The sequence below is a fragment of the Tachypleus tridentatus genome, chromosome 2, assembly GCF_004210375.1.
Source record: "Tachypleus tridentatus isolate NWPU-2018 chromosome 2, ASM421037v1, whole genome shotgun sequence".
NCBI classification, from domain to species: domain Eukaryota; kingdom Metazoa; phylum Arthropoda; class Merostomata; order Xiphosura; family Limulidae; genus Tachypleus; species Tachypleus tridentatus.
In genome coordinates, this window is record NC_134826.1 from 152,602,579 (window position 1) to 152,616,311 (window position 13,733).

The following is a 13,733-nucleotide window of genomic DNA, read 5'->3' on the forward strand; positions in this document are numbered from 1 at the left end:
AAAAAGTGTTAGGATAAAATAAAAAGTCAGATTTCAGACCACTTTTATAGAACAATGATAGATAAACCACAGATGAAACATCAACATTGTATTAATCTTCATATTTAGCACAACAGAAACTTGATGGAAGTTCTTGAGTTCAGCAAACAGTTAATATTTTGTGTTTCTGTTTTAATGACTGCAGACAACCTTTCAGGCATTGTTGCAGTATATTTAATCAGAGTGTCTCTGTATTCACAATATTTGGAGATGAAATTAAATGTTCTTTTTAGCTGCTACATGACCAAATATTCCATTATCAGTGACTATTCTTGATACTGTAGATGTGGTCACTTTTCTATCATCTGGTGCATGGTTATTTATAAGTGACAGTCTTTCTTCTGTCCTGTAAGCTACATAAAGAAAGATACTTAACATCAGTATCATTGAGTTTAGGTGTTCTACCTCTTCCTTTCTTATTTCTAAATTTACCTATCTCAGTCTCATGATTTACAGATTACTTGACAGTGTTTTGGAGTATTTCAAGTCTGTAGCAATTTATCAGAGTCCAACCAGCATCACATAAAACTTTTATACAAACTCTCTGCCCTACTCACAATTATCTATGGATTTTGAGCTGTGGCATGACAATCAAAATGTAAGTACATAGTGTTAAACACTGTTTTTTATTTGTGGAGTGCTATTAAATTGATTTATTATAGTGAATACCAGTATCATATACAAGTTCCTAGCTTCTTTTTATATAGTTAAGACACTGAATAAAGTACTATAACAGTTATTTCAGAACCTAAATTTTATCAATTTGTTCACTGAAGCAGAACTCTTATGATACAAGTACATGGGAATTCTAAAGAATTATAACTATTCTCACCCTGGCTTACTCAGTTGTCAACAGAGATCAGTGAAACATTACCATAATGTTAAAATTTACATCCCATAATGACAAGGAAGAATTAGGTCCATACAGTGGAAAGAATGATAGAATATTCTCTTGTCCTAACACTTTGTACTGTAGTACAATAAAAATATGTGATTAACAACCTGGGTTGAGCAACATTTCTCCATCTCTTGCTGTCTTCTTCTTCTGTTTGTTTTATAGATCCATCTCTGTTTGTTAGTTTAGCACACTTAGCTAAAAGTTGAGAGATGCTGGAGTTGCTGTCAGCTTCTGGTAAATATAAGGACAAATCCAGGCACTCACCCTATATCAACAAAGTTTATTGTAATTAAACAAAATAACATTCTCAAGTCTATAAAGCAAAATAACAGAACATTAAGTATTCAAAATACCATACACACAATATTACAATACTTAAAGTATGCAAAATACCATACACACAATATTACAATACATAAAATTCTCAAAATACCATGCACACAATACTGGAATACTACAGTACTTAAAGTATGCAAAATACCATACACACAAAACTACAATATTACAGTACATAAAGTACTCAAAATACCACACACACAATATTACATAATAATTATGAGTATAAGGAAATAATCAACTATTTAGTGTTTCCAATTATTAATTAATCAAAACATAACATAGAATACTTTATAACCACATAGATATGAAACTGTTGTATCTTTAGTGTGTGTGTCATACATAGTGTAACATAACACAGAATACTTTATAAATACATTGATAAGGAACTGTCATATCTTTAGTGTGAATCATACATAGTGTAACATAACATAGAATACTTTATAACCACATAGATATGAAGCTGTCGTATCTTCAGCGTATGTCATACATAGTGTTACTTAAAATAACACATAAACAGGAAACTCTGTTGTACCTGAATCCAGAACTTCAGTGTGTTAGTAGGTGGTAAAAATTCAGTGAACAGGAGATCAAAAGACATATCAAATAATTCTCCAGACACAGCTAAATGAGCTATGTAATGAAAGAAAACATGTACATGTTTAGTATGTACAAATCAAATTTAAGAATCAGTATAAATATTTTCTGTATTCTTCCTGGAATGAGTTTGTGACCAAATCAGGTATTAAATCATGTATTTCAGAATGGCTGGTATGGGTCTTAACACTTTTATTGATAAAAAGAGAACAATGTTCGACCTTTCTACGTCATCTTCAGGTTAACAAAGTATTAAATCAAACCTGATTTAGCACAAAAACATTCCATACATACCGAAATTCCATTCAGTATAATATAAGTTAAACCTTTATATGACAAATGTTTTGCTGCTTTTCCATTTTGATTAAATTCTAAAAACTTTTCAAGTTGTACATTTTGATACAAAGATCCAATTATATTTAGAAAAATTGTGTATTAGTCTAAAAATACAGCAATGTAATATAGAACACAGCAGAAAAAGATACAAGTACAATTATAACACAACAAGAGAGTGAACTACTTTAAATATAACACAACAACAAAGTAAACTACTTTAAATATAACACAACAACAAAGTAAACTACTTTAATTATAACACAACAACAAAGTAAACTACTTTAAATATAACACAACAACAGAGTAAACAACTTTAATTATAACACAACAGAGTAAACTACTCTACATATAACAACAACAGAGTAAAGTACTTCAAATATAACAACAGAGTAAAGTACTTCAAATATAACAACAACAGAGAAAACTACTTCAAATATAACAACAACAGAGTAAACTACTTCAAATATAACACAACAACAAAGTAAACTACTTTAAATATAACAACAACAAAGTAAACTACTTTAAATATAACAAAAACAGAGTAAACTACTTTATATATAACAACAACAGAGTAAACTACTTTAAATATAACAAAAACAGAGTAAACTACTTTATATATAACAACAACAGAGTAAACTACTTTATATATAACAACAGAGTAAACTACTTTATATATAACAACAGAGTAAACTACTTCAAATATAACAACAGAGTAAACTACTTTAAATATAACAACAACAGAGTAAACTACTTTAAATATAACAACAACAGAGTAAACTACTTTAAATATAACAACAACAGAGTAAACTACTTCAAATATAACAACAACAGAGTAAACTACTTCAAATATAACAACAGAGTAAACTGCTTTAAATATAACAACAGAGTAAACTGCTTTAAATATAACAACAACAAACTACTTTAAATATAACACAACAACAAGATAAACTACTTTAAATATAACACAACAACAAGATAAACTACTTTAATTATAACACAAACAACAAAGTACTTTAATTACAACACAAAAACAGAGTAAACAACTTTAAATATAACACAACAACAGAGTAAACTACTTTAAATATAACACAACAACAAAGTAAACTACTTTAATTACAACACAACAACAAAGTACTTTAATTACAACACAAAAACAGAGTAAACTACTTTAAATATAACAACAACAGAGTAAACTACTTTAAATATAACAACAACAGAGTAAACTACTTTATATATAACAACAACAGAGTAAACTACTTTATATATAACAACAACAGAGTAAACTATTTCAAATATAACAACAACAGAGTAAACTACTTCAAATATAACAAAAACAGAGTAAACTACTTCAAATATAACAACAGAGTAAACTGCTTTAAATATAACAACAGAGTAAACTGCTTTAAATATAACAACAACAAAGTAAACTACTTTAAATATAACACAACAACAAGATAAACTACTTTAATTATAACACAAACAACAAAGTACTTTAATTACAACACAAAAACAGAGTAAACAACTTTAAATATAACAACAACAGAGTAAACTACTTTAAATATAACAACAACAGAGTAAACTACTTTAAATATAACAACAACAGAGTAAACTACTTCAAATATAACAACAACAGAGTAAACTACTTCAAATGTAACAACATAGTAAACTACTTCAAATATAACAACAGAGTAAACTACTTCAAATATAACAACAACAGAGTAAACTACTTTAAATATAACAACAACAGAGTAAACTACTTCAAATATAACAACAACAAAGTAAACTACTTTAAATATAACAGCAACAAAGTAAACTACTTTAATTATAACACAACAACAAAGTACTTTAATTACAACACAAAAACAGAGTAAACTACTTTAAATATAACAACAACAGAGTAAACTACTCTACATATAACAACAACAGAGTAAACTACTTCAAATATAACAACAACAGAGAAAACTACTTCAAATATAACAACAACAGAGTAAACTACTTCAAATATAACACAACAACAAATTAAACTACTTTAAATATAACAACAACAAAGTAAACTACTTTAAATATAACAAAAACAGAGTAAACTACTTCAAATATAACAACAGAGTAAACTACTTTAAATATAACAACAACAGAGTAAACTACTTTAAATATAACAACAACAGAGTAAACTACTTTAAATATAACAACAACAGAGTAAACTACTTTAAATATAACAACAACAGAGTAAACTACTTTAAATATAACAACAACAGAGTAAACTACTTTATATATAACAACAACAGAGTAAACTAGCTAAATATAACAACAACAGAGTAAACTACTTTAATTATAACACAAACAACAAAGTACTTTAATTACAACACAAAAACAGAGTAAACAACTTTAAATATAACACAACAACAGAGTAAACTACTTTAAATATAACACAACAACAAAGTAAACTACTTTAATTACAACACAACAACAAAGTACTTTAATTACAACACAAAAACAGAGTAAACAACTTTAAATATAACACAACAACAGAGTAAACTACTTTAAATATAACAACAACAGAGTAAACTACTTTATATATAACAACAACAGAGTAAACTACTTCAAATATAACAACAACAGAGTAAACTACTTTAATTATAACACAAACAACAAAGTACTTTAATTACAACACAAAAACAGAGTAAAGTACTTTAAATATAACAACAACAGAGTAAACTACTTTAAATATAACAACAACAGAGTAAACTACTTTATATATAACAACAACAGAGTAAACTACTTCAAATATAACAACAACAGAGTAAACTACTTTAATTATAACACAAACAACAAAGTACTTTAATTACAACACAAAAACAGAGTAAACTACTTTAAATATAACAACAACAGAGTAAACTACTTTAAATATAACAACAACAGAGTAAACTACTTTATATATAACAACAACAGAGTAAACTACTTCAAATATAACAACAACAGAGTAAACTACTTTAATTATAACACAAACAACAAAGTACTTTAATTACAACACAAAAACAGAGTAAACAACTTTAAATATAACACAACAACAGAGTAAACTACTTTAAATATAACAACAACAGAGTAAACTACTTTAAATATAACAACAACAGAGTAAACTACTTTAAATATAACAACAACAGAGTAAACTACTTTAAATATAACAACAACAGAGTAAACTACTTTATATATAACAACAACAGAGTAAACTACTTCAAATATAACAACAACAGAGTAAACTACTTCAAATATAACAACAACAGAGTAAACTACTTCAAATATAACAACAGAGTAAACTGCTTTAAATATAACAACAGAGTAAACTGCTTTAAATATAACAACAACAAAGTAAACTACTTTAAATATAACACAACAACAAGATAAACTACTTTAATTATAACACAAACAACAAAGTACTTTAATTACAACACAAAAACAGAGTAAACAACTTTAAATATAACAACAACAGAGTAAACTACTTTAAATATAACAACAACAGAGTAAACTACTTTAAATATAACAACAACAGAGTAAACTACTTTAAATATAACAACAACAGAGTAAACTACTTCAAATATAACAACAACAGAGTAAACTACTTCAAATGTAACAACATAGTAAACTACTTCAAATATAACAACAGAGTAAACTACTTCAAATATAACAACAACAGAGTAAACTACTTTAAATATAACAACAACAGAGTAAACTACTTCAAATATAACAACAACAAAGTAAACTACTTTAAATATAACACAGCAACAAAGTAAACTACTTTAATTATAACACAACAACAAAGTACTTTAATTACAACACAAAAACAGAGTAAACTACTTTAAATATAACAACAACAGAGTAAACTACTCTACATATAACAACAACAGAGTAAACTACTTCAAATATAACAACAACAGAGTAAAGTACTTCAAATATAACAACAACAGAGTAAACTACTTCAAATATAACACAACAACAAATTAAACTACTTTAAATATAACAACAACAAAGTAAACTACTTTAAATATAACAAAAACAGAGTAAACTACTTTATATATAACAACAGAGTAAACTACTTCAAATATAACAACAGAGTAAACTACTTTAAATATAACAACAACAGAGTAAACTACTTTAAATATAACAACAACAGAGTAAACTACTTTAAATATAACAACAACAGAGTAAACTACTTTATATATAACAACAACAGAGTAAACTACTTCAAATATAACAACAACAGAGTAAACTACTTCAAATATAACAACAGAGTAAACTGCTTTAAATATAACAACAGAGTAAACTGCTTTAAATATAACAACAACAAAGTAAACTACTTTAAATATAACACAACAACAAGATAAACTACTTTAATTATAACACAAACAACAAAGTACTTTAATTACAACACAAAAACAGAGTAAACAACTTTTAATATAACACAACAACAGAGTAAACTACTTTAAATATAACACAACAACAAAGTAAACTACTTTAATTATAACACAACAACAAAGTACTTTAATTACAACACAAAAACAGAGTAAACTACTTTAAATATAACAACAACAGAGTAAACTACTTTAAATATAACAACAACAGAGTAAACTACTTTAAATATAACAACAACAGAGTAAACTACTTTAAATATAACAACAACAGAGTAAACTACTTTATATATAACAACAACAGAGTAAACTACTTCAAATATAACAACAACAGAGTAAACTGCTTCAAATATAACAACAGAGTAAACTGCTTTAAATATAACAACAGAGTAAACTGGTTTAAATATAACAACAACAAAGTAAACTACTTTAAATATAACACAACAACAAGATAAACTACTTTAATTATAACACAAACAACAAAGTACTTTAATTACAACACAAAAACAGAGTAAACAACTTTAAATATAACAACAACAGAGTAAACTACTTTAAATATAACAACAACAGAGTAAACTACTTTAAATATAACAACAACAGAGTAAACTACTTTAAATATAACAACAACAGAGTAAACTACTTCAAATATAACAACAACAGAGTAAACTACTTCAAATGTAACAACATAGTAAACTACTTCAAATATAACAACAGAGTAAACTACTTCAAATATAACAACAACAGAGTAAACTACTTTAAATATAACAACAACAGAGTAAACTACTTCAAATATAACAACAACAAAGTAAACTACTTTAAATATAACACAGCAACAAAGTAAACTACTTTAAATATAACACAGCAACAAAGTAAACTACTTTAATTATAACACAACAACAGAGTAAACTACTTTAAATATAACAACAGAATAAACTGCTTTAAATATAACAACTACAAAGTAAACTACTTTAAATATAACACAACAACAAAGTAAACTACTTTAATTATAACACAACAACAAAGTACTTTAATTACAACACAAAAACAGAGTAAACTACTTTAAATATAACAACAACAGAGTAAACTACTCTACATATAACAACAACAGAGTAAACTACTTCAAATATAACAACAACAGAGTAAAGTACTTCAAATATAACAACAACAGAGAAAACTACTTCAAATATAACAACAACAGAGTAAACTACTTCAAATATAACACAACAACAAAGTAAACTACTTTAAATATAACAACAACAAAGTAAACTACTTTAAATATAACAAAAACAGAGTAAACTACTTTATATATAACAACAACAGAGCAAACTACTTTATATATAACAACAGAGTAAACTACTTCAAATATAACAACAGAGTAAACTACTTTAAATATAACAACAACAGAGTAAACTACTTTAAATATAACAACAGAGTAAACTACTTTATATATAACAACAACAGAGTAAACTACTTTAAATATAACAAAAACAGAGTAAACTACTTTATATATAACAACAACAGAGTAAACTACTTTATATATAACAACAACAGAGTAAACTACTTTTTATATAACAACAACAGAGTAAACTACTTCAAATATAACAACAGAGTAAACTACTTCAAATATAACAACAGAGTAAACTACTTTAAATATAACAACAACAGAGTAAACTACTTTAAATATAACAACAGAGTAAACTACTTTATATATAACAACAACAGAGTAAACTACTTTATATATAACAACAACAGAGTAAACTACTTCAAATATAACAACAGAGTAAACTACTTTAAATATAACAACAACAGAGTAAACTACTTTAAATATAACAACAACAGAGTAAACTACTTCAAATATAACAACAGAGTAAACTACTTTAAATATAACAACAACAGAGTAAACTACTTTAAATATAACAACAACAGAGTAAACTACTTTAAAAATAACAAAAACAGAGTAAACTACTTTAAATATAACAACAACAGAATAAACTACTTTAAATATAACAACAACAGAGTAAACTACTTTAAATATAACACAACAACAGAGTAAACTACTTTAAATATAACAACAACAGAGTAAACTACTTTAAACATAACAACAACAGAGTAAACTACTTTAAATATAACAACAACAAAGTAAACTACTTTAAATATAACACAACAACAGAGTAAACTAGCATGAATATAAAATATAAACATTACCATTTTCTTGATGCTGGGATGAACAATCTATCCAGTTGTGTTCATTTACAACAGTGATTAGTTCAAACTCCTTAATCAGTAAGTTAATATGGCAAGTGTAAGGAACAAAATGGTAGAGGTCAGGAACTGACTTGTTAGACCAATCCTCGAGAAGTGCTGTGAAGATGAAAGCATGTGAAATCAGTACTGTATGCACATTTCAGAAACAGCTCTTACTTTGTCAACTGCAAATTTCCACAGAAACCAATCTGAGAATAAGTGTTTACCTTATTTGTTAATGCAATTATTTAAAAAACTTCATGAAGAATATTTAACAAAAAGACTATTGTTACATCAGTGTTAGATGCAGATATTAGAGGTCAGCAGCAATAGAAAGTCTGGAATTGTGTAAACACATCAATACTAACATGATCACATTTTGAAATTCATAACAAGAAACTGGATATCATCACAAACATTAATCTTTAAGTGTATGTTACAGAAATAACAGTTGTATAAAGTAGACATGCATTTCTTCTCTTCAGAGATAACAGCTGTATAAAGTACACATGCAATTCTTCTCTTCATTGATAACAGCTGTATAAAGTACACACACATTTCTTCTCTTCATTGATAACAGCTGTATAAAGTAGACATGCATTTCTTCTCTTCATACATACCAGCTGTATAAAGTACATATGCATTTCTTCTCTCCATAGATAACAGCTTTATAAAGTACACACAATGGTCTTCTCGTCAGAGATAACAGCTGTATAAAGTAGACATGCATTTCTTCTCTTCAGAGATAGCAGCTGTATAAAGAACACACACAATTCTTCTCTTCATAGATAACAGCTGTATAAAGAACACACACATTTCTTCTCTTCATAGATAACAGTTGTATAAAGTACACATGCATTTCTTCTCTTCATAGATAACAGCTGTATAAAGTACACACATTTCTTCTCTTCATAGATAACAGCTGTATAAAGTACACACACATTTCTTCTCTTCATAGATAACAGCTGTATAAAGTAGACACACATTTCTTCTCTTCATAGATAACAGCTGTATAAAGAACACACACAATTCTTCTCTTCATAGATAACAGCTGTATAAAGTACACACACATTTCTTCTCTTCATAGATAACAGCTGTATAAAGTATACACACATTTCTTCTCTTCATAGATAACAGCTCTATAAAGTACACACACATTTCTTCTCTTCAAAGATAGCAGCTGTATAAAGAACACACACAATTCTTCTCTTCATAGATAACAGCTGTATAAAGTATACACACATTTCTTCTCTTCATAGATAACAGCTCTATAAAGTACACACACATTTCTTCTCTTCAAAGATAGCAGCTGTATAAAGAACACACACAATTCTTCTCTTCATAGATAACAGCTGTATAAAGTACACACACATTTCTTCTCTTCATAGATAACAGTTGTATAAAGTACACATGCATTTCTTCTCTTCATAGATAACAACTGTACAAAGTACACACACATTTCTTCTCTTCATAGATAACAGCTGTATAAAGTACACACACATTTCTTCTCTTCAGAGATAGCAGCTGTATAAAGAACACACACAATTCTTCTCTTCATTGATAACAGCTGTATAAAGTAGACATGCATTTCTTCTCTTCATAGATAACAGCTGTATAAAGTACATATGCATTTCTTCTCTCCATAGATAACAGCTTTATAAAGTACACACAAATGTCTTCTCGTCAGAGATAACAGCTGTATAAAGTAGACATGCATTTCTTCTCTTCAGAGATAGCAGCTGTATAAAGAACACACACAATTCTTCTCTTCATAGATAACAGCTGTATAAAGTACACACACATTTCTTCTCTTCATAGATAACAGTTGTATAAAGTACACATGCATTTCTTCTCTTCATAGATAACAGCTGTATAAAGTACACACATATTTCTTCTCTTCATAGATAACAGCTGTATAAAGTACACACACATTTCTTCTCTTCATAGATAACAGCTGTATAAAGTACACACATTTCTTCTCTTCATAGATAACAGCTGTATAAAGTACACACACATTTCTTCTCTTCAGAGATAGCAGCTGTATAAAAAACACACACAATTCTTCTCTTCATAGATAACAGCTGTATAAAGAACACACACAATTCTTCTCTTCATAGATAACAGCTGTATAAAGTATACACACATTTCTTCTCTTCATAGATAACAGCTCTATAAAGTACACACACATTTCTTCTCTTCAAAGATAGCAGCTGTATAAAGAACACACACAATTCTTCTCTTCATAGATAACAGCTGTATAAAGTAACACACACATTTCTTCTCTTCATAGATCACAGTTGTATAAAGTACACATGCATTTCTTCTCTTCATAGATAACAACTGTACAAAGTACACACATTTCTTCTCTTCATAGATAACAGCTGTATAAAGTACACACACATTTCTTCTCTTCAGAGATAGCAGCTGTATAAAGAACACACACAATTCTTCTCTTCATAGATAACAGCTGTATAAAGTACACACACATTTCTTTTCTTCATAGATAACAGCTGTATAAAGTACACATGCATTTCTTCTCTTCATAGATAACAGCTGTATAAAGTACACACACATTTCTTCTCTTCATAGATAACAGCTGTATAAAGTACACACACATTTCTTCTCTTCAGAGATAGCAGCTGTATAAAGAACACACACAATTCTTCTCTTCACAGATAACAGCTGTATAAAGTACACACACATTTCTTCTCTTCATAGATAACAGCTGTATAAAGTACACATGCATTTCTTCTCTTCATAGATAACAGCTGTATAAAGTACACACACATTACTTTTCTTCAGAGATAGCAGCTGTATAAAGAACACACACAATTCTTCTCTTCATAGATAACAGCTTTATAAAGTACACATGCATTTCTTCTCTTCATAGATAACAGCTGTATAAAGAACACACACAATTCTTCTCTTCATAGATAACAGCTGTATAAAGTACACACATTTCTTCTCTTCATTGATAACAGCTGTATAAAGTAGACATGCATTTCTTCTCTTCATAGATAACAGCTGTATAAAGTACATATGCATTTCTTCTCTCCATAGATAACAGCTTTATAAAGTACACACAAATCTCTTCTCATCAGAGATAACAGCTGTATAAAGTAGACATGCATTTCTTCTCTTCAGAGATAGCAGCTGTATAAAGAACACACACAATTCTTCTCTTCATAGATAACAGCTGTATAAAGTACACACACATTTCTTCTCTTCAGAGATAACAGCTGTATAAAGTACACACACATTTCTTCTCTTCATAGATAACAGCTGTATAAAGAACACACACAATTCTTCTCTTCATAGATAACAGCTGTATAAAGTACACACACATTTCTTCTCTTCATAGATAACAGTTGTATAAAGTACACACACATTTCTTCTCTTCATAGATAACAGCTGTATAAAGTACACACACATTTGTTCTCTTCATAGATAACAGCTGTATAAAGTACACACACATTTCTTCTCTTCATAGATAACAGCTGTATAAAGTACACACACATTTCTTCTCTTCAGAGATAGCAGCTGTATAAAGAACACACACAATTCTTCTCTTCATAGCTAACAGCTGTATAAAGTACACATGCATTTCTTCTCTTCATCGATAACAGTTGTATAAAGTACACATGCATTTTTTCTCTTCATAGATAACAGCTGTATAAAGTACACACACATTTCTTCTCTTCATAGATAACAGCTGTATAAAGTACACACACATTTCTTCTCTTCATAGATAACAGCTGTATAAAGTACACACACATTTCTTCTCTTCATAGATAACAGCTGTATAAAGTACACACACATTTCTTCTCTTCAGAGATAGCAGCTGTATAAAAAACACACACATTTCTTCTCTTCATAGATAACAGCTGTATAAAGTACACATGCATTTCTTCTCTTCATAGATAACAGCTGTATAAAGTACACATGCAATTCTTCTCTTCATAGATAACAGCTGTATAAAGAACACACATTTCTTCTCTTCATAGATAACAGCTGTATAAAGTACACACACATTTCTTCTCTTTATAGATAACAGCTGTATAAAGTACACATGCATTTCTTCTCTTCATAGATAACAGCTGTATAAAGTACACACACATTTCTTCTCTTCATAGATAACAGCTGTATAAAGTATACACACATTTCTTCTCTTCATAGATAACAGTTGTATAAAGTACACATGCATTTCTTCTCTTCATAGATAACAGCTGTATAAAGTACACACATTTCTTCTCTTCATAGATAACAGCTGTATAAAGTACACACACATTTCTTCTCTTCATAGATAACAGCTGTATAAAGTACACACACATTTCTTCTCTTCATAGATAACAGCTGTATAAAGAACACACAATTCTTCTCTTCATAGATAACAGCTGTATAAAGTACACACACATTTCTTCTCTTCATAGATAACAGCTGTATAAAGTATACACACATTTCTTCTCTTCATAGATAACAGCTCTATAAAGTACACACACATTTCTTCTCTTCAAAGATAGCAGCTGTATAAAGAACACACACAATTCTTCTCTTCATAGATAACAGCTGTATAAAGTATACACACATTTCTTCTCTTCATAGATAACAGCTCTATAAAGTACACACACATTTCTTCTCTTCAAAGATAGCAGCTGTATAAAGAACACACACAATTCTTCTCTTCATAGATAACAGCTGTATAAAGTACACACACATTTCTTCTCTTCATAGATAACAGTTGTATAAAGTACACATGCATTTCTTCTCTTCATAGATAACAACTGTACAAAGTACACACACATTTCTTCTCTTCATAGATAACAGCTGTATAAAGTACACACACATTTCTTCTCTTCAGAGATAGCAGCTGTATAAAGAAC

At 28.2% G+C, this 13,733-nt stretch overlaps 1 protein-coding gene across 1 annotated transcript in view; it reads right to left on the reverse strand.

Annotated features, from left to right (window-relative positions):
* Window positions 1–13,733, reverse strand: part of LOC143245648 (bridge-like lipid transfer protein family member 1) — a 225,671-nt gene that overhangs the window by 173,761 nt on the left and 38,177 nt on the right. Inside the window, 3 exon segments of the mRNA XM_076491997.1 lie at window positions 1,042–1,202; window positions 1,809–1,906; window positions 8,815–8,970. Of these exon segments, the coding sequence (XP_076348112.1) occupies window positions 1,042–1,202; window positions 1,809–1,906; window positions 8,815–8,970 (415 nt within the window).